The sequence below is a fragment of the Taudactylus pleione genome, unplaced genomic scaffold (genome assembly GCF_031769625.1).
Source record: "Taudactylus pleione unplaced genomic scaffold, aTauple2 ptg000186l, whole genome shotgun sequence".
NCBI lineage: Eukaryota > Metazoa > Chordata > Amphibia > Anura > Myobatrachidae > Taudactylus > Taudactylus pleione.
Genome location: NW_028284588.1, coordinates 8,647,842 through 8,669,996, shown reverse-complemented (window position 1 = coordinate 8,669,996; position 22,155 = coordinate 8,647,842). Strand labels below are relative to the sequence as shown.

Below are 22,155 nucleotides of genomic sequence, written 5' to 3'. Positions count from 1 at the left end.
CTACTGCCTCATTTTCTTGTGGTGTTCTGTTCTGACCTGCCCAGGCCCCATGTCCAGTGACATCATACCCTTTCCAGTAATGTAAACCATATCCCTTACCATGAGGAGACAGTCAAACATATGCTTGTCTGTGAGGATTAGTATCAATCAGTATGACTGACAAGAGATCTCTGGCAAAAAATAAAGGGGAAATAAAGAAACTTATGGCAAAGTAGTATACTATAAACTCTGAAAGAAGACTTTCAGCTGCAACATGGAAACTAGATAAAACCCCACTTTACGCCCTTCTGTACAGACCATCCCACATATGGCAAGTCATACACAAAACCAATAGAGTATAATTTAAATGTGACTATTTGCCAAAGGGCTTCTTGCTTGGAAAAACATAGTTCCACTTTCATTAATGTACACTATCAATAAAATAGGTCAATTTATTGTAACGCACAATTACTCTGCATAACACCCCAACAACTTCATGAGAACCTGGACTATATTGAGGATGAACCCCCCATACTGAATACTGTCTCAACCAGTGGTTCCCGAACTGCGCCATTACAGTCAAGATTTAAGGATACCCATGCTTGAGTCCAGATCAAACTGGAATCGGTATGTAATGCCAGCTGTCGGGATGCCTCCTGTCACAATACCGACAGCAGCATTCCGATGGTTGGTATCCCGACAGGGGACGGGTAAGTATACTTACCCTCCCCCCTTATCCCCCTAACCCACCCTTCCCATTAGTGCCTAAACTTAACCCTCCCCCCTTCATTCCTAACCCTAACCCCCCCAGTGGTGCCTAACCCTAACACCCCCCCCCCCCAAACCTAACACTAAGCCCGCTAGGCAACACTCCCCCCAGCAGCTAACACTAAGGGTGCCCCGGACTTAACTTGTACGGGCAGCCGTCCTTCTGTGTTCCGGTGACAGGATTAAGATAGGCGTCGGTATTTCAACGCCTTGCTTAAGCCACTTGTTGGGCTCCCCCTGTCGGTATTGAGACCGGCGGCATTGCCGCCGCTGGTCTCAGAACTACATCCCAATCGAATTAACTGAGGTATTAATTAAGTCACATATTCTCAAGCATGGATATCCTTAAAACCTTGACTGTAATGGTGGAATTTGGGAAACTCTGGTCTAAACTATTCATTCCATTCATGATATGGGTAGATTGCACAGTAACTTTCTGCATCTGCAAATATGTTCATCAAAAGAATCGCACACATTTTCAAACTGGCATCATTTTGCCTGCATCAAATCCTGCATAAGCTGCAGTTGTGTCAACACTCTTTCACTGATCTTTGCCTATGTGATAATGGCCGGCTACATCTCTTCTGTCGGAAGTGTAGATGTGACCAAAAATGTATGACTCTACATCCCTGTAACATACTCTCCGAAAACAGGGGCACATTCAACTCAGCCACTTAGTGAACAACACGATTTCCCATAACAAAAAGGACTCATGTTTGACAAATGCGCTCTCCGATGCACAAAAGACTAGAATCCCCTCAATAGACTGCACTAAATAACACAGCATCATCCTAGCCTTAGAGATAATAAAATATAATTCAGAGAAGCCCCTCACAGCAGTACTGTGAAAGACATTGGGAAGCATAGAAATACCAATGTTCTCATAAACAATATAGTTTCCTGGCACCTACATATGACTACGGCAGCTAATCAGGGACTTTAGCTTGGCTCATTGCAATGAGTAATTGCTGTATAACTAAATAATCATCACAAGCTGTCTGACATTAAACTGACATCTCAGCACACTGTTCCTTGCATAATAAAAGTCCCCAATATGCTACAAAATAGTCGTGTGTGTGTGTGTGTGTGTATAAAGTGACAACCATGAGAGACATGATTTGCATTGTCATGATGTTACAGCTGACAGTGACACTGGAGAGCACTGAGAGTAGATGTTGCTGCTTTGTGCTGCTGAATGATCAGGTTATGAAGAGCTCAATAGAATACAACAAATAAAATATGTTTAGGGTATAATACACTACAGGTAAATAATTATACGAAGGCAGGAGGCTCACCCATCGCTGGCGTGCCCACAACTATGTGGCAATACCTGCACACTGCCCTACTCACTACAGATCCCTAATGTATACACAGGCAGCCCTGCCACTGAGATACGCAGCCCCCTGGAGGAGGATTCTGTACCTACCTGATGGCTGCGCCTCCGCCATCCCGGCCACGACTTGCTGGGAGGGGGAAGTAATGCTGAAGATCACGTGATGCTGTGCCCCCCTGGGGGGTCCGGGGGAGCAGGAGCGAAGCAGCTCCGCAACACTGAGCACCGTGCTGCTGCTGCTGCCCGGCCTGCTGCTGCTGCTGCTGACGTCACCCGCTGCTGCCCGTCCCCGTACCGCCACTCCAGCCGCAGCGCGCATGCGCTGACACCCCCCCTCCCCCTCTTCCTGGTATGGTGTTTTTTCTTCAATTAGCTTTATTTTGTCAATGGTGGAGAACACCCGCCGTACAGTTCTGATTTATCTCATGTCGCTTTATTTAATCCGATACTTTCATACTGTACATTTTCCAGTGTAATATGCGTGCACTGTCATGATGTGTGCAACCCGCTAAATTTAAGGATACGTCACAGAGGTCCTTTCTCCAACTTGGAAATTGCAGCAACCCTAAGTTTAATGGCATTAAAGTAATTTGCTCATGGGACACCCAAGTAACTGGGCTACTTTTGTAGAAGAGACTGAGCATGGATTTCCTGGTACAGGCAAGAATTTTGGCGGGGGATTAGCGTTAGGTTTGGGGGGGGGTTAGGGTTAGGCAGGGTAGGTTTCGGCACTAATGGGGAGGGTTAGGGGGAGAAGGGGGAGGGTAAAGCTGGCCACACACTAGACTAGACCAACTTACATCAAACCATCCAACTAGTTGATTGGTTGGAATGAAAATCTGGTAAGGTATGAAAGCAAATGACAATCAGCAATTTGCTCCCAAACGCTGGAAAAAGGACTAAAAACTTGTTTGAACAAATTGTTTTGATCAAACATTTAACAAACCTGTCTGAATGTCCATCTTCATCTGTTTTCTGGCATTTAGGAGCAAATTGCTGATCATCAGTTACTCCCATACGTTAGCAGAATTTTCATTCCAACCAATCAACTAGTTGGCTGGTTGGATGAAAGCTGGTCTAGTGTGTGGCCAGCTTAAGTATACTTACCCAACCCCTGTTGGGATGCCGCTGTCTGCATTTTGACAGGAGGCATCCCGACTGCTGGCATTACATACCGATTTGTAGTATGTACTAAGCCTTGGAGAAAGATAAAGTACCAACCAATCAGCTCCTAACTGTCGTTTTTCAAGCAGCCTGTAAAGTTATAGTTAGGAGCTGACTGGTACTTTTATCTCCATCCACTTTATCTCTCCAATGCTTATTATATAGAACCCATAGGATCTTTTGGGGGAATGTGTCAAGCTTCTTGTAAAAAAAAGTGGAGAAGTTGCCCATAGCAACCAATAACTAATACTTATAAAGTACATTCTATAAAATGGCAGGTAGAAGCTAATTGGTTGCTATAAGCATAATAGATCTCTCCCTCATTCCTATACTTAAAATCGTACTTGCCTTACTTCAGGACCATTCCTACCTCTTTAATTCCCCCATGTGTCCTAGCTCTGTGAGCGGGTTGTTTACAACAGCCTCTCTACCCACTTCAGTCAGTCTTTTGTTTTCTCCATTCCAACTGCTCTCACAAAGGTAACTGGTGACCTCTTCACTGCCAAATTGAAGGTAATTTATTTGTATCCTCCTTGACCTCAAAATGACATTCTGCACTGTGTACAACCCTCTCCCCCGGCAAATCCACCACTCCATCAGCCTCCACAAGACAGCACTCTGCTGGTTCACCTTCTACTTGTCCAACTGCTTCCTCTCTGCCTCAAACTCCCCTTCTCATCAGTGTCCCACATGGATCCATCCATGGCCCTCTTCTCTTCTCCCTCCACACATCTTGATATGGTGAGCTCAATAGTAGTGCCGAAACTAGTCGGTACTGTGCCCTGTGCAAACCATGCCCCCTAACCAGATGACGTCATAACATTCCGCCTAGGGACGGAGCCGACAGCGCCGGGACTACGGCACATGCCCGAAGTGTCCTGGGGACTCTACAGGAGGCTGTTTAGGTTGCAGTGGGCATGTCTGGGGCGTCTACAGGATGCTCTGGTCAGCACTGCAGCAACGATCCTGGCTACAGGGTGCCATTACAGGCACCTAGCCAGATGCAGGGACCATGCTGCAGCAACAGTGCCACCCACTGAGCCCTGCGCTCTGTGCTTCCACATCCCTAGTTATGGCCTTGCTCATCAACTTCTCCAACCTACAGAACCAGCTGTATACAATGACATCAAAATGTATCTCTCTTCCACTTGCCTCTCCTGTTCTGACCTTGTCTGTGTCAACTACTGTCTGTCTTCTATTTCTGTCTGAGTGTCATTATCGATCCTGATCCTGTATGTAACCTCTTTGCCATACCAAACTCCCACCCTCTGTTCTTCTATTTACCCTCAACTGTACTTCATGTCTTATTTTGTTCTGGGGCGAAGGCATCAAAAATGGCCTCAGCTGACTAAAAAGGAAGGCAGGTGCCAGACGGTCTGCAGGCCAACGGTGCAAATTTAGGGGGGGGGTAGGTTAATCCAGGCCCCCTTTGCACTTTAGAACCTCTGTCATCCAGTGAAAGGCAGCAGGGCTGGTTACATGGGTGGGGAACATGGAGGCAGAGGCAGCTGGTGGAGGAAGAGCCCTCTTGCCTCTTTCTCACAGACAGGACAGCATTATGCAGCATATTGACATCAGTCTCGAATGTAACAGTCTATACTAGGGCGGAAGAGTGCTCGTGGCAGACTTTATTAATGGTCTGTTCAGGAGATGCTGGAGGGAGTCTGGCAATAGTAGCTAGCAGGGCGAGTCTTTGGTATTCAAGCGCCAATGCAGCCATTAGTAAGATATTCGCTCCTAGCGGTGGAAGCACCATACAGTACAAGGATTTAGCAGTGAAGTGTAAAGGTTTATACAGAAGTGACGGAATGCACAAGTCTGACACAGGTCTGGTCATATTCAAAAAGGCTTTGCAGGAATCGCTGGAAGGAGCGAAGTGGTATAGGTTGCAGTTTGGGTCTTCGGTCCTCGGGTTACTGGGACCACACAAGGTGGGGAAAAGTGGTGCACAAGGCATGCTAAGTGGGAGATTTCAGAATATCTTGCATATTCCCCAGGATAGCACACCTGGTTCCAGCTTAAAACATTTGGGTTATACGGGCTGCGCACCAGGGTGGTATGCGCATGGTAGCTGGTCTCAACGGGAAGGTGCATGATTGCATGCCTACAAGGTGGGGCCGAGCATGCCCTAGGTGGTAAAACATGGTCTGTGGAAGATGTGAGAGCCTTGCCAACCACTTTGTTTTCCTTACCCTTGTTCTATTGTAATTGTGTTATTTTAAAATAAAGCTGTGACTGATTTTTTTGCCCAAAATACAAGTCTCGAGCCAGTTATTGGTTGGAACACGATAGCGAGGCACCGGCTAGTTGGGCTCTCCATCCTTTTCTTGTTCCTCTAACTCTGCTAGTTGCTCCACTCCCTGGACCTCATTCAGAGTCGGTCGTTGCGGCCGCACGGTCGTACGCCACCGATGTTCGCTAAACTGCTCATGCGTAAAGTTCGCAATGCGCGTGCGCAAACTAGCTGCTACGATCAGAAATATTCCTCTCTTTGAACACAGCCAAGGCGGTAGTTTGAGTGACAGAATGAGGCGTTTGTGGGTGGTAACAGGGGAAGGTGCTTGAAAATGGGGGACTGGAGATCCGAACACAGGTCTGCCTAATTATGCGAACGGCGTTTTTATGGGAGTGCATAATTAACAAAGTAGTGCCAGCTAACGATCCGATCTTAAGGACGCAACTTGCGAGTGCATCATTTGCATATCCGGCCCCTTTTCCCTTACGACCGTGCGGCCGCTACGACCGACTCTGAATGAGGTCCTCTGTCCCATAATGAATCAAGTTTAAACTCATGCCACTTACAAATTCCTTAACTCAAAGGTTCCCAAACACCATCATTACAGTCAATGTTTTAGGATATCCATGCTTGAACTCCGGTGACTTAAGTAGTACCTCAGTCAATTTAACCATCTGAAACAATCCTTAAAACCTGGACTGTAATGGAAGAGTTTGGGGACCTCTGCCTTTACCACTCTTGTCCTCTATGTCACCAGTTATATTCACCTGTACACAGAGTTTCCACTCCGAGATCATCACTATTATGAATCGGAATTCCCTGGTTTTTCCTGGTCAAAATCTCAGATTTCCTGGTTTTCGTCCCTAATCATTCCTTTTGGTTTAAACAGTACAATAGATGCTTTAAAAGACTAATTTAATGTCAAATCTTACAAAATGAATTCCGCCCCTGTATGATTTCCTTTGTTTGTGCAGTGTGCAAAAAAAGATAGTAATGACTTGATTCCTGCTGCTGCTTGCACTTCCCTCTCCATTCCCTACCCCTTACGTATCTACTCTCCACACCCTCCCTCATGCTAAATGGTCATATAGAATGGATAAAGCTGGCCATACACCAGACCAACTTTCCTCCAACCAGTGTAGTAGCTACCGCTCCTGGCGCCCGGTGCAGGACATGCCCCCTCTGTATGATGTAATGCGGAGGAGGCGTGGCCTGCACCTGGCGCCGGGAGCGGGTGATTACAGCAATGCCCAGAGCAACCTCAGGATGCTCCGGGATGCTGTAAAGGCAGCGTTGTGACCATCTTGAGCGTCTTAAGGACTCTCCAGGCGGCACTGTTGCAGAGATTCAGGCAGCAGGGTGCCATTACTGGCACCCTGCTAGCCAGTTGCAGGAGCTGTGGGTGAGCGGTGGTTGCACCACTCACACACCCCCTAATTACGGCTCTGCCTCCAACTGTCCAACTTGTCTGTCCAACTAAAACAGTGCCCCACACACCGAGACAACCAGCCAACTTTTTCATCAGACCAGCCAACTTCTCTCCAACTTGTGATGTCACAGAAGTAGGCGGACAGAGCCTGCCTACTTTTGCATGGTTTGAATACATTTTTTGCTTTAAAAAATAATAGTTTGCATGTCTATTATTTATTTCAATTTCTATTTTTTTCACAGTGAACTACAGGTCCCAGCACAGACGCAAGCTTTCCCTTGTACCTGTAGTTCATATCTATCTATACACACACACACACACACACATACATATAAATGTGTATGTGTATATATAATGTATGTGTGTATAAAAAAAAAATCACCCAACAAAGGAAATGCTTCAAAATTGCCACTTTCCACACGAGTGTACCACAAGGACAGCTTCTTGATCCAACTTTCAACCTTGTCAGTAGATGAAAAAAATTTAATTTCTTGTCCTTGGAGGGAGGTATTTAACGCATTTAACCGTGAGAATTACCGTGAGTTGACTCCTAGAGAATATACTGTATACATACAAAGTACAGTTTCATACGAAGGGCCTGATTCAGACATGGATGCAGTGCCGATGTTTACACTGTTAAGCGATTATCAGTGGTCTGCGCATGCCTCTGAAAAGCACTGCAAATGCAAGTATCATTACCAATGTCGCTTGCAGTGAGAATTTATTGGCAAAGTGATTTACAGGCAAGAACGGTTTGTGAGCGGCAACAGGGAGGTGGCGACTCACGCAGGCATTTTGCAACCGTTTCAGAATGAGCTTCTGCCTGCAACTGTGTTCCCATAGGTAGTCAAAATGCCTCCTGCGCCTCAATTCCTGCAGCCATTCTGCACAACCGTAGGGTTATTCAGAGGGCCGATTATCGACTGATCTGCGACCGTTGCTACTTCTGTACATAGTTGCTTGGATTTACGAAGCTGCCAGTGGGCGTCTTAATACAAATCATAAGAGCTGCGACATTTGCATATTTTCATATGCATTAGTGTACATCCCTGAATCAGGCCCAGTCAGTTATTTCCTGCAAATGTAACTAAACAGTTTAGTCATCACAGTGTTGTAGGAAATATATTAAAACAAGATATAGAAATATCTGCAACATTTTTTAGAACTAAGCAGTCAACACACATTCTATTTAAAACAAAATCCTAGCTGCTGTCTAAAGGTGCGTACACACGTAACGATTTTTTGAAAGATTTAACTTTAAGTAACTAACGACGTCGCTATTGTTAAATCATTTAAAAAACGTAAATTTTTGGGGGGTGAACGATGAACGATAATCGTTCAAGTGCGCTCCTGTTTGTAGTTTGTAGTTCATCGTCCATTCTGACTGTCCAACATAACGAGTTTCGTTCAGAAAATCGTCCATGTTGTACAGAATGAACGATGTCCATTCACTGTATGCATGATTAAAAAATCGTTCATCGTTCATGAAAATCATTCACAAAATCGTTCATTAATTTAGTGACCAACGATTTTTGCAAACTATTTTCGTTCACTTTTTCAAGGGAAAATCTGAACGAAAATCGTTGGTTAATAAAATCGTTACATGTGTATGCAGCTTTAGTGTTATACATACATTATTGCTGGACTTTATCCCTCCCTCCCATTCCAATTCCAACAGCAAAAAACCCAGTGCTTAGGATACATAAATACATAGAGGGAGAATTTAATTAGCCTCGATAATTTTTCAGGTGCAAAAAACTGGACTTTTTCGCATTTTTTGCCTTCAGGAAATTTAATTAGAGCCCATTTTTTTGCGCCCGAAAAATTATCTGTTGTTGAGCAAAAACACATAGAATATGTGATAACTTCATGGTGTGTTGTCACTGCACAATCAGTGAAGACAGCTTCCAATACCATTCTCTCTTTAGGGCCTATTTATCATCCAGTATTTGTGGCATACACATTTTTTCAGGGGATACCAACAAATATTTACAATCACCTCAATGTAGGACATCTGCCGTATTCCCTCCACTTCCAACAGCAGCCACAACCCTCATAGATTTCTCTGGGGGATGCGATGCTGTAGAAATTTACAAATGTTGGTGCCTTTCAGCTAACTTCATCTGAAGATGGAGCAGTGCTGATGTAGCCTATGGGCTACACTTAGGAAAACTTACCGGGAGAGGGTTCCCCTAGCAATGGCTGTCGCACATGCATAGTCAATAGACCACGCATGCACAGGAGTCCTGGTTCATGTGTATGTTATTCAGTACATCTAAGCACTAGAATCACATCCTGCAATGCAATTTTGAGTGCTATTATCACGCCCAGATCGCATTGCAAATCCAATTAGTGATAAATGGGACCCTTTGTCTCTAGATCCTGTTTGAATGAGTATAGCTAAGCGAGCAGATTAGCACGTGGACATTTTGGTTTCAACATTTATGGGTTAAAGTCTTAGGGCCTGATACACACTCAAATGCCATCGCAGCTACGATCTAATCTCAGGCGCGCGTCCAAAAAAAGTGCGTGATCTCGTAGGGAAAGGGAGTGACCACACTGTAGTACCCCAATTCACATTACGAGACACAGTAGTGTCCCTTATTCACATTACACTACATATGTGTGTCCCTTATACACGTTATGACCACATTATGACCACACAGTAGTAGTGCCTCTTAATATGTACGCCACACAATAGTAATGCCAATTACACATTATGCTCACAATAGTAATGCCCCTTACACATCGTGACCACACATTAGTAATGCCCCTTACAGATTACGTCACACAGTAGTAATGTCCATTACACAGTATTACAACATAGTAGTAATGCCCCTTACAGATTACGCCACACAGTAGTAACGCCATACTTGCCGACTTCGCAGAACTCCTCCCTGGGAGCAGCCCGGAGAGGAGATTCTGCAAACATCTTCGGGGGCCAGGGCCGGACTGTAGACATCATTAGGCCCCGCACCACCAAAGGAAAAGACTGCGATTCTTGGTTCCATGAGAATCACTACATTTACGAAATTCACAACTTTTTAGCCCCGCCCCCTCATCTATGAATTCTTAGGAAAATCTCCCCATCCTGCCGACTTCACTGGGAGGTGGGCGGGATGCTGGAGATCTGCCTACACTTTTGGGGGTGCGTGGGGCTACCCCGCAACTTCTGGGAGTGTAGACAAGTATGAGTAATACCCATTATACAGTATAACCACACAGTAGTAATGCCCCTTACATATTAAGCCACACAGTAGTTAATGCCCTTTACACATTATGACCACACAGTAGTGTGGTACCCCAGACCCTAAGTGTGCCTACCGATGTTGGGTCCTATGTGAGATATATCTACAGTATATATATTAATTTATGTATCTATAAAGCAAGGGTGAGTCAGCACCAGGTCACATGACATAGAACCGTCTGAAACCAGCAGCAGGTGGCTGAGGTGGACAGTTAAGGCAGTTACAGGGGGTCCTGAGGAGGCTGTCAGGCAGAGAGGGGCTGCGCAGCGTTACTTACCGGTGTCCAGTAACCGCTGATTGTGACCGGGACGCAGAGTAACGCTAATAATTGGGACAGTGATCGGAGATCTCTGGAGGAGTGACCCAGACTGCCGGTCTTTTGTTACGGAAGTCGAGAGGCGGATCGAGGTGGCTACAATTGGACAACGCCCCGAACACTATCCAGTGTACCCAAACAGACCCGGAGACCGGGGGGTGGTTCCCAGTGAGCAACACTACAGGAGACTGGTAAGCAGGAGGAGTATCTCCACGAATCCTCGACCGAGACATACATACTCCGTACAGTACTCTGGGGAAAAGTAATTACCTTATTAGACAGCACAGGATTAATGCTATCTACATACAGATAATTACAAAATAGCTGCTGCTAGTTACAGAGACTAGTCATCTTATCTTATACTGAGCTAACAGCAAATTATCTTCAGGAGAGAAGCCGGGTTCTTCGTATGCCTTAGAATAAGATATATTAACCGTGCAGCTGTAACCCCATAGTTGCGAGGGAGAAAGGAAAAACCACCACAGCTACATACACTTTTGAACCCTGGAGTAACAGTTTAACAGGGGAATTCAATATGGAGCGAAAACTCCGTTTTTGCAATGTTTTCGCACCGATGACGTCATTTTCGCAGGTTTTGGTTTTACACCGTATTCAATTTCAAAGACTTTTCAGGTTCGAAAAGTCTTTGAAAAGAAACGGGGATAACTTTTCACCACTGAATAGGTGGCGAAAAAAAGTGCAAAAAATAGCCTGCACCCCTGGGAATGACATTTTAAAAATAACTGTGTCAAAAAAAGTTTAAAAAAAAAATAGGGACACCCCAAAAAATTAATTTAAAAATTGGGGTGAAAAAAAGGAAAAAGTGTTTGAAAATAGGGAAATAGGTTCAGGGCTATTCTGTAAGTATGCGTCAGGTGTTTTCTAGAATAGATTATTAGCGGCAGGTGCATAGCTGCAGAATTTCTAAAAACTTACTTTAGGGACATAAAAATATGCTAGTACCCATTTTCATGTACCCCAAATTTGATGGGACCACTTAAAAAAACGAAAAAATAACCTAAGCGCTCTTCTGCATCACTTCTTCAATGTCGGGAAAAAAACACCTGCTGTGGCTATTTAAATCCCCGACTTTCATTTGCAGGCTAAAACAGGGCTACCCATAGTGATCCCCCATGTTTTTACAGTTTTAGGGGGGTCCTACAATTTATTCCTGATAAATTTCATTTTTTTTTTTGCAGATCCCACTTCGCAGGTTCCCGTTTTCGTAGGTTTTATATTGAATACGGGGATAAAGCGGGCGCGCGCCCGATACTTTATCCCAGGAAATCTCCGATGTGGAGCGAAAAGTCCAGCACAGACTTTGCGCTCCCATATTGAATACCCCTGTAAGAGTAATTTTGTTGCTAGTTTCACTATTTTACCTAAAGTATACAGTTTTATAACTAAATGAACAAATAGTTGCAGAATTTGTTATACAGAGGTAGCAAAGTTTAATAGAAGAAGAAGCTAACAATTTAAAATATTATCCTGTGTAACTGAAAATTGTTATAATTCAAGATTAACTGACTTAAAATCAGGATATAATTCCAGCAAGTGCACCACCTGTAGACCTGTAGAGATCCAGCTGGCAAAACTAAAACTACCCTCTACTGCAGAGTTTCTCAAACTCGGTCCTCAGGACCCCACACAGGTCACGTTTTTCAGGTCACGCAGCTGAAGCACAGGTGTATTCATAAAGCTGCATACACACACAACGATTTAGTTAATGAACGATTTTAGTAAACGATTTTTTCCCTTAAAAAAATTTACTAAAATCGTTTACTAAAGTTGTTCATTTACTAAATGTAATGAACGATTTTTTAGAACTATAAACGATTTTTGCATATTAACTTACTGAAAATCGTTCAGTTGACAAGTCTGACTGAACTTCAAATTACAAACTACAAACATGAACGCGCATGAACGATAATCGTTCATCGTTTAACTCAGAAAGTGAATGATTTTTACAAACGATTATCGTTAAACGATATCGTTTAACGATAATCGTTCAAAAAATTGTGTGTGTATGCACCTTTACTCACTGAGGAGACATGTAAAACATGCACTGTTTGGGGTCCTGAGGACCGAGTTTGAGAACCTGTGCTCTAATGTATATGCATGCAGTCAGGACTTTGTGAGGTTAATAAGAGTGAGCTCAGTATATCACTCATGTTTTAAATGTTGTTGTGAAATGTTACGGTTCTTCTTGACTATGAGGAATTTGAATTCCTGTTAGATATAATTAATCCCACTGTGAATGATCTGCTAAATTTACGTTACTATCTGAGTGTTAATGCATCTAACCAATTTATTCTAAGTTATCAAAGAATTACCACTGTTCCGGTGATCCTGTGAAATAAAATCTTTCATTTGTTGAAAGTGTGTTAATAGCTTTAAAGTAGCAACTGTACTTTACTGTTGTATGTTGTTGAAAACTCTTTGTAGAGGGTGTCTTTCAATAAAATTCTGACTATTATTTGGCATCATCCCATTGACATCTCGTATTCAGAATCTACTTTCTTCACACTCTGAGACATATCAAAGGATCTAGAATATGGTAAGATAAAGCCTCATCACACCACACCAGTTCTTAATAGTTTGCGGGGTGTAAAGCCACGTATCCACTTGCAGATAGTGGAACGACAGTACGATTACAACATCGTAATTGTACAGTCTTTCCTCATCCCCTGTAGTGCCTACACTGAACGATATGTCGTTCAGTGCAGGCACCCTCCCTCATCCCTGAACATGGCCAATCTGCCGTTGTCGGCAGATTGACCCTCATGTTCAGGTGATAATGGATGACGAAAATGACCAGCGGGAGTGCGCATCGCTGGTCATTTCTGACATTAAACTGCACAATTTCTGCACGATTAATGAGCGATGTCGTAATCGTTCAATTGCTCATTTATATCTGCAAGTGGATACGCGGCTTTACAATAGTAATGCCCCTTACACATTAGGCCGACAGTAGTAATGCTCCTTACACAAAACTCACAGTAGTAATGCTCCATACACATATGCCACATAGTATAAATCTCCCCAACCCCAGGCCCCTGAGGAGTTAGAGAAGGGGCGGACCACAGGGGCAGGAAGCTGCAGCGCTGCCCGGCACACTGTAATGTGTATTATTAGCAGCACGTCTGGCAAATAAGGAGCTGGGCACATCGCTACTATTATATATTGTAGCAGGCGGTAGAAGACAGGTAGCGGCCGTGAACGCGGGAGGAGACGGCCGGTTCCACCCACAGGGCATGTGCATTCTGTGTGGGTGTACCAACCTCACCACCCTAGTTACAGCCCTGATGCCTGCATTTCTCTAACCACTGCCCCGTTACCTCCCTCAAACGCTGACTACCTGTCACTCACTTTGTGAGTGAATCTTGTGTTTGAGTGATTGCAAAATAATCGCTGTGCGTGAACAGTGCGGCTTTCACACATGCGCAATGGCTAACAATCGCTCACACTGTGTAAATATCGGCATTGCGTGCGGATCTAAATCAGGCCCTCAGAGCCAAAATGTTGCATGCTGTTGATATGGACATGAGTCCCTGCATGTTTTATAAGGACAGATTTGCAACTTGTATTATTTTCAAGCTTTTCATGGTGCCACATAATAAAATTTTTTAACCAACCATTCTTTTAGTCCTGTATGTATCACTTAACCATGATGCTCCTCTTTCACTTAGTCCAACTCCTACCCTTCCCCTTTGAAATCACAATATAGCATGCATGCATACAATTAGCAGGGGGTGATGGGGTGTCACCCCCTGCTAATTGTATGCATGCTATATTGCGATTTCAAAGTGCAAATAACAGAATTAAATTAGAATTTGCATACAGACTATGAGACACTAGGCGGTATATTTACTACAGTGCAGGTTTTTAGAAGTGGAGATGTTGCCTATAGCAACCAATCAGTTTCTACTTAACATTTATCTAGCACCTTCTAGATGATAATAGCTAGGGGTATATTTACTAAAGTGAGAGTTTTTAGAAGTGGAGATGTTGCCTATAGCACCCCATCAAATTCTAGGTATTATCATCTAGAAGGTGGTAGTTAAATGTTAACTAGAATCTTAATGGTTGCTGTGGGCGACATCTCCACTTCTTAAAACCTGCACTTTAGTAAATATACCTGAGAGTGATACAGACAGCAAAAAGAGCCATAACTAGGGGTGAGCGACATGTGCCATCACACAGGGCTCTTGCATCTGACTAGCAGGATGCCTGGAATGGCAACTTGCAGCCAGGATCGATGCTGCAATGCCGAATGGAAAAGTCTTTTGGATGCTCCAGACTGGTACCCTGCAGTCTCGACAGCTAATCGGTCAGTGCTGAACTAACTAGTGCTGGCGGCCCCATGTAATGACGTCCTGCTCAAGATGTCCTGATGTCACACTAGGCAGGCATATCTGACCATTTAAATGCTGTTTCATGGGCATGCATAAATTAGATATTGCTCTCTACTGTGCAGCATGAGAGCTTTCTGTGTTGCAGGAGAGCTGCTGTGTTGCAGGAGAGCTGCTGTGTTTGCGGCTTGTCAGACATGTAACATATGCAGCATGGCTGCCCGATGTAGGTTGATGTTACAGTGTTTACGCTGTTGTACATAATCAGACGGATATGAAATGCCAGCAGTGGGCGTCCCTATGCTCGGCTGTGCTTGGGAAGGCATTAGCATATTTTAGCAACTGCAATCCGTGAGAGTTTGTAGTTGCTTTTACATTAGCGTACATCTCTAAATCAGGCCTTGAGTGCAGATCCGGGGACCGGGATAATACCTAAACCACCCGCCAGGCTCGGGCTGAGGCTCCATCACTGCGCTGTCTGCCAGTGCCACACCTGGCGGTAAAAGCGGGGCTGGCTTATATAGCCCTGGGCAATGGTCAGGTGGTGTTTGGTGGTGCCGCGCCACTGCTGTTCATGTGCTGTGCTGCTGACTCACTGTTTGGATGAGCGTACTGACCCAGCTATAATCCCATTCCTCCTGCTGAGTCATCATCATTGAAGTGACCGATGCACCCCTTGGCCAATAGGCATGAGTCCGTAGCCATTTTAAAATAAAATTAATACAGTGAAAATTCTATTTTTCCCAATTAATCCTACATTTCCTGCCCCAACAGGGTTCAATTTTTGAGACAAAAACCAGTAAGTGGAAATACTGCAGACAGACCCACTCCCTCCCACCCTCTGTACTCTGGCAATGACTCCCACATCACAGTCTCCCACTCCTGCCTTCAGGATTTCTCCCATGCCATTCCCAATCTTAGGAATGCCCTCCTATGTGCATTTAGACAATCACCTAGCTGCCCAGCCATGAAATGTACATTAAAATTCCATGTCATTAATCTAGCATAAAAACCTTCCTCTTAACTACCCACCCTCTGCATTCCCAATCTATGTACATAGAGCCTGATTCTGTCTATGCAATTGTGCGGTTATCAGTGCACATGTGTATGAGTCACTCTGCGCATGCGCCAAGTTTAATTACCATCGGCAGTCGCAGTGAGGATTTGGCCGAAGAGTGCTTGACAGTCAAGCAGCGTTTGAAGGGGATAGTGCTTGTGGTAGGTTTACCCTACCGCAATCATGCGAACAGTTCAGGCTAAGAGACAACCAAGTGACGTGGTCGATGACGCTGCTTTGTTAATTATGCACACCCTTAAAATGCCCGTTTTGACCGTTTGGCACGCCTGCGTTCGGATCTCCACTCCCCGTTTTCAAGCACCTTCCCCTGTTACCACCCACAAACCCCTCATCCTGTCACTCAAATTAGCAGGCACTCGCTATTTGGCGAGTGCTCGATTTCCGATCGCACTGACTGGTCGGCGCATGCGCATTACGACCCATACACATGCGCAGTTGTGCGAACATCGCTCGGAGCGAACGAGCGGCCGCTTACGAGCGGCTCTGAATCAGGCCCACAGATCCTGCCACGAGTCTTATTTGAAAGTGTAATGCTTAAATAATATTTTGACCACTGTATATTCACGATTCAAAGGATTTTTTCTTATACATATCTTTATACCTTAATGCGTTTTTTTATATATTTTTTCTATAGGATTACATTGGATGACTCATTCATACCAACTTGAGTCAAATATTCCCCTATTTTTTAAGGATAAATATTAAAACCTATGTTTTATATATCACTTACATAATGCAAAAAAGAATGCCCCACGTAGGAATTTCTTGCTTTGAATTAGCCTAGCTAATTACAAATTGTTTTTGAGTACCTGATATTAAATTCCTGGGAGCACCTCCAGCTTGTGTTTTTTTAACCCTGCATATATGTAAATTGCTGGTTTATATATTCATTTTATTATTCAATCCTATGCGGGATATAACTTTAAAATTGGTTGAGGTTAACTCTAGTGCAGGCCTGGTCAACCTGTGTCTCTCCAGCTGTTGTGAAACTACAAATCCCAGCATGCTTTGCCAGCTGATCGGTGGAAGGGTATGCAGGGATTTGTAGTTTCACAAATTCTGGAGAGCCACAGGTTGGTCAGACCTGCTAGTGGCTTTAATCAGTCTCCTAGCAACCAGTCAGGTGTGCAGACCAGGAGTCATTGTGCTGGGTTGTGTATTGAAACTTGTGATGAGTGGCCAATTTAGGGATTTCCCTCTGACCTTCGTTTGTGGGTTGTTATTAGTCTGATCCTGTCAGTCATGGCATTTACATGTATACCTGCTCTATACTACTTTGTGGAATTTGTTTATTTGCGCTATTCGGAAGATCTATCAGCATTTCTCCAAAGTGCAATCAATCTGGGTTGTTCAGAAGATCTGCCCACTGTCTGTCTACAGTTTAGTTATCAGCATTTCTACACATTGCAATCTAGGTTATTCAGAAGGCCTGCCAAATGTCTCTCTACAGTTTAATAATCAGCATTTCTCCACAATGCAATCAATCTGGGTTATTTAGAAGATCTGCCCAGCATCTCTACCATTTAATCATCCACGCTATTTAGGAGCCCGGAGCCCTGTCAGTATGTCTCTACAGTGCAACTATTCTTGGCTATGCAGAAAATCTGCCCAGCATCTCTTTACTATGTAAATCATATGTGCTATTTGGGAGATTGGCCAACATTTCTCTACAATGAATTTATCTGTGATCTGCAGCAAACCTGCTACCTGCCAGCATTTTTCTACTGTGCAAAGTACTTGTGCTACTTTGAAGATTTGTTCAGCATTCCTCTACTCTGCAGATTACCTGTTCTATTTGGAAGAGCTGGCCATCATTTCTCTATAGTGCAATTATGTGTACTATGCAGAAAACCTCTTACCTGTTAGCATTTCTCCACTGTGTAAATTACTCTTCTATTCAGAAAACCTGCTAGCAAATTCTTCAGTGTAATTACCTGATCTATTCTGAAGATTTTGTTAGTTGTTCGTATGATTTTAGTATTATCTAGTTATTCCTATTTAGTTGGCATATTTATGTAGTGCATTGGCATATTTAGCTAGTGCATTGATTTCCTGGTATCCGATCAGGCAGACAATCATATATATGTGTGTATGCAGAACCATTACATGAGCATTAGCCAATAAATGGCTTATAACGCTCCTGGAACGGTCGGGAGCAGTAGGTCGCATCATATGTGCTGTTCAATATTTATCAGCCAGACATCCCGATCTCATAGAAGTCCATACACACTGAGCTATTTCTAGCACAGTGTGTACGGGGCTCACAAGAGGTCAAGATGGGGACACAGAACTCAACTGATCAGATTAGATTTTACCTGATCAGCCGTGAACGCAAAGGTGTGTACCCAGCTTCAGACTCCTGGGGGTATATTTACTAAAGTGAGAGTTTTTAGAAGTGGAGATATTGCCCATAGCAACCAATCAGATTCTAGCTATTATTCTAAAAGGTGCTAATTAAATGTTAAGTAGAATATTAATATAAAATGTTAAGCACACGGAGGTGCCCCATCTCTTCAGCCACCCCTGCTGTCATGCCCAATTTTAGAACAACTAGTGCCAGAATACCCAGGCATTCAGAGCTAGCTGGGACCTTCAGTGAACCTATAAAAAAAAAAAGTATTAAAAAAAGACATAGACACACACACTGTAGGGTGATTCTCTGTGTGACGCTTGGGATATTTACACACATTCAAGTACGTGATCTGTTTTCTGTTTCAGCCGACGGAGATCCTGGCCTCTCCACTGCCCCAAACGTGGGGAAACAGAAGCCGTTACCGCCCCCTCCCTGCTCAGAAATGGCAGCAGACTGTCAATCACTGACAGTCTGCTGCTGGCCTTGTGCGGGATCGCAGACTCGTACTGCACATGCACAGTATAGGTCAGGCGCTTGCACAGATTCCTAATAATCAGGAATCTGCATGATCTCTGTCGTGCGTCTGTAGCTGACCCCCTGAAATCACTGTGCAGACCAACTTTGAAGACCCTGCCCGCAGTGGCATTGTGTGGCTGCGATCAATCTCCCCTTCTGTTTGTAAACTCCGTATGCTAAGCTTTGCCAGGATCAAAGATTGTGGATTGATTATGCTGTCTGTGTCATGAGTCCAGAGTGGAATCAATACTGGATAGTGAAGGGCCTGAGGATTGAGCAAAAAAGATGATAGGGGTACCCCTTGTGGAAAGATGCAGCCACTGGGCCGTGTAGCAGCCTTGAGGGCTGGTAGAAAATTGCAGCCACTGGGCTGAGTAGCAGCCTTGAGGGCTGTTAAAAGATGCAGCCACTGGGCTGAGTAGCAACCTTGAGGGCTGGAGTGGTTGCAGTCCCTGAGCAATAGAGCAGATGATGTAGAAATACGACTTCTGCCGCTGATATGACACAAGTGACAGTTGACACAGTGTTGCGACTTTGTTTCTGAGATGACACAAGTGGCAGGAGACACTAGGATGAGGACTGTGCCACCAAGTTGACACAAGCGGTGGATGTCGCTGGAGTGTGACATGTGCCGCCGAGATGACACAGGCGGCAGGACGCTGGAGTGTGGCTAGTGCCGCCAGAATGGCACAAGTGGTGGGTGGCCCTGGAGTGCGACCTGTGCCGCCGAGATGACACAGGCGGCAGGACGCTGGAGTGTGGCTAGTGCCACCGGACTGACACAAGCAGTGGATGTCGCTGTGCACAAGCGGCAGGATGCTGGAGACAGACAGGCTGAGGATCAGAATACTTGACTACCATGATGCAGACACCAGAACCATAAACACTTGGAATGCTATCACCGCCATCTGACAAATGCATCAGCAAGATAGAAAAAGAAGGACGCAGCAATCCTGTTCCAGCAGAGGTGTTGTCACCCAGATGGGAGGACTTCATGAGCTGACAGCATGGCGTCTCTGTCTCCCAGCAACCGGCCTGCAAGAACCACCATCCAACAGGATGCAACCGCGGCTTGTGACAGTACCCCCCTTGACAAGGATTTAAGAAACCCCTAGGTTTCTCCAGAAAGTCCTGAAAAAATCTCCTTACCAAGGCAGGGGCATTCGAAGATCTCGCAGGAACCCAGGACCGCTCTTCTGGTCCATACCCCTTCCAATGGACCAGGAACTGAAGACCTCCTTGTGAGACTCTGGAATCCAGGATTCTTTCAACCACAAATTCTTGATGTCCTTGGATAAGGACGGGTGAAGGTCTTACTGGCCATCTAGAGATGAACCTGAGGGATGAAGACACAGGCTTGAGCAATGAACAGTGAAATGTATTATTGATTCTGAGGTTAGTAGGTAACTTAAGACAGAAGGCAACAGGATTGACCCGGGAGATAATCCTAAAAGGCCCAATGAACCTGGGACCCAATTTTTGTGACCACTGGCAGATGTTAATATTCTTAGACAGCCAAACTAGATCTCCCACTTTAAAGTTGCATGGTCTCCGATACTTATCTGCCTAAGTCTTGGTGCGACAGGATGCCTTAATAAGACATTGGCGAACCTTCCTCCAAACCGACTGTAGCCTTAAAACTGATGAAGAGGAAGGAATACCGGTAGAGACTGCGTCAAAGGAGTTTACTCTAGGGTGCAGCACACAGTTGCAGAAGAAAGGTGAAACAGAAGATGACGAGTGGCAGGAATTGTTGAAAGCAAACTCTGTGATGGGGAGAAGAGACACTTGGAGATGAACCATCGGAGGTACTGCTCAAGAGACTGGTTCACTCGTTCTGTCTGTCCGTTTGACTGTGGATGATATCCGGAAGACAGGCTGATGTTGATACCCAAGGAAGAGCAGAAATTCTTCCAAAACTGTGCCACAAACTGAGTTCTTCGGTTGGACACGATGTCGACCGGCAAGCCATGGAGTTTGAAAATGTGTAGAATAAACAGGGAAGATATTTCTTTAGCAGACAGTAGTTTGGTAAGTGGAACAAAATGAACCAACTTACTAAAACGGGAGACCAGGAGGAGCGGTGCGAGATTTGTTTCGAGCACAGATGTCACAAGCTAACACAACTGCCACCAAACTGAACGGGACAGTAACTCGGCTGTTTTAGCAATGCCCAGATGCCCAACCAGTTTGGAAGATTGGAAGTCCAACAAAACCACCCTCCGAAATCTCTTCGGGACAAACAAGACCCCTTATGGCATCTCTGCTGGAGCTTCAGACTAACAGGCACAAATGAGATCTACAAGACTTCTGGTCACAGCAAAATGGATGTTGGAAGCGGGAACAATGGTTTTATCCAAAACAGTGAGCGGTTGAATAGGCTGAAAACTATGAGATAATGCGTCTGCCTTTAGGTTCTTGGAGCCAGGCCAGAACAAAGTGATTTAGTTGAAGCGAGTGAAGAATAATGCCCACCGAGCCTGTCTGGCATTCAACCTCCTGGCAGTCTCGATATACGGCAAGTTCTTATGGTCGGTGATCACCGTGATTACATGATTCACTCCTTACAGCCAGTGCCTCCAATCCTCAAATGCCCACTTGATGGCCAAAAGCTCACGATTCCCCACACCATAATTCCTCTCTGCTGAGGCGAACTTCCAGAAGAAAAAAGTGCAGGGATGCAATTTACCACTCACATGATCTTTCTGTGACAGGATAGCACCCACACTGATCTCGGAGGCATCCACATCTACTATAAATGGGAGATCCGGATTGGGATGACAGAGAACCGGAGCAGAAGTAAAGGCGGAGTTCAAGAAATTGAAAGCTTGAAGAGCTTTGACTGGCCAGTTCGCAACATCAGCTTCTTTCTTGGTAAGTTCCACAATAGGAGCTACAATGGAGGAGAAGGATCTTATAAATTTTCTGTAATAATTGGCAAAGCCAAGGAAGCATTGTACAGCTTTCAGATTGGTTGGTTGAACCCAGTCCAAAATGGCCTTGACTTTGCCTGGATCCATTGAGAACCCCTGGGACGAGATGATGCATCCAAGCAATGAAACCTCTTGGATCTCAAATTCACATTTCTCTGGTTTTGTGTACAAATAATTTTTTCCAGGAGTTTAAGTAGCACCTGTCTTAGGTGCTGATGGTGTTCTTCCAGGGAGGCAGAGTAAATCAGAATATCATCAAGATAGACGACTGCGAACACTTCAAGATATTCTCTCAATATATCATTGATGAAGTCTTGGAAGACGGAATGGGCGTTGGATAGGCCGAACGGCATCACTAGATATTCATAATGGCCGGAATGAGTGTTAAAGGCCGTCTTCCACTCATCACCTTCCCTGATACTAACAAGGTTATACGCTCCTCTGAGATTA

General features: G+C 44.6%; 1 protein-coding gene across 1 annotated transcript in view; it reads right to left on the bottom strand.

The window, feature by feature from the left end:
- Positions 1-2,406, bottom strand: part of NFX1 (nuclear transcription factor, X-box binding 1) — a 107,122-nt gene extending 104,716 nt beyond the window's left edge. Inside the window, exon 1 of the mRNA XM_088476297.1 lies at positions 2,174-2,406. Coding sequence (XP_088332423.1) covers positions 2,174-2,399 — 226 coding nt within the window. The 5' untranslated portion in view covers positions 2,400-2,406. The remainder of the gene's footprint in view (positions 1-2,173) is intronic.
- Positions 2,407-22,155: the final 19,749 nt, after the last annotated feature.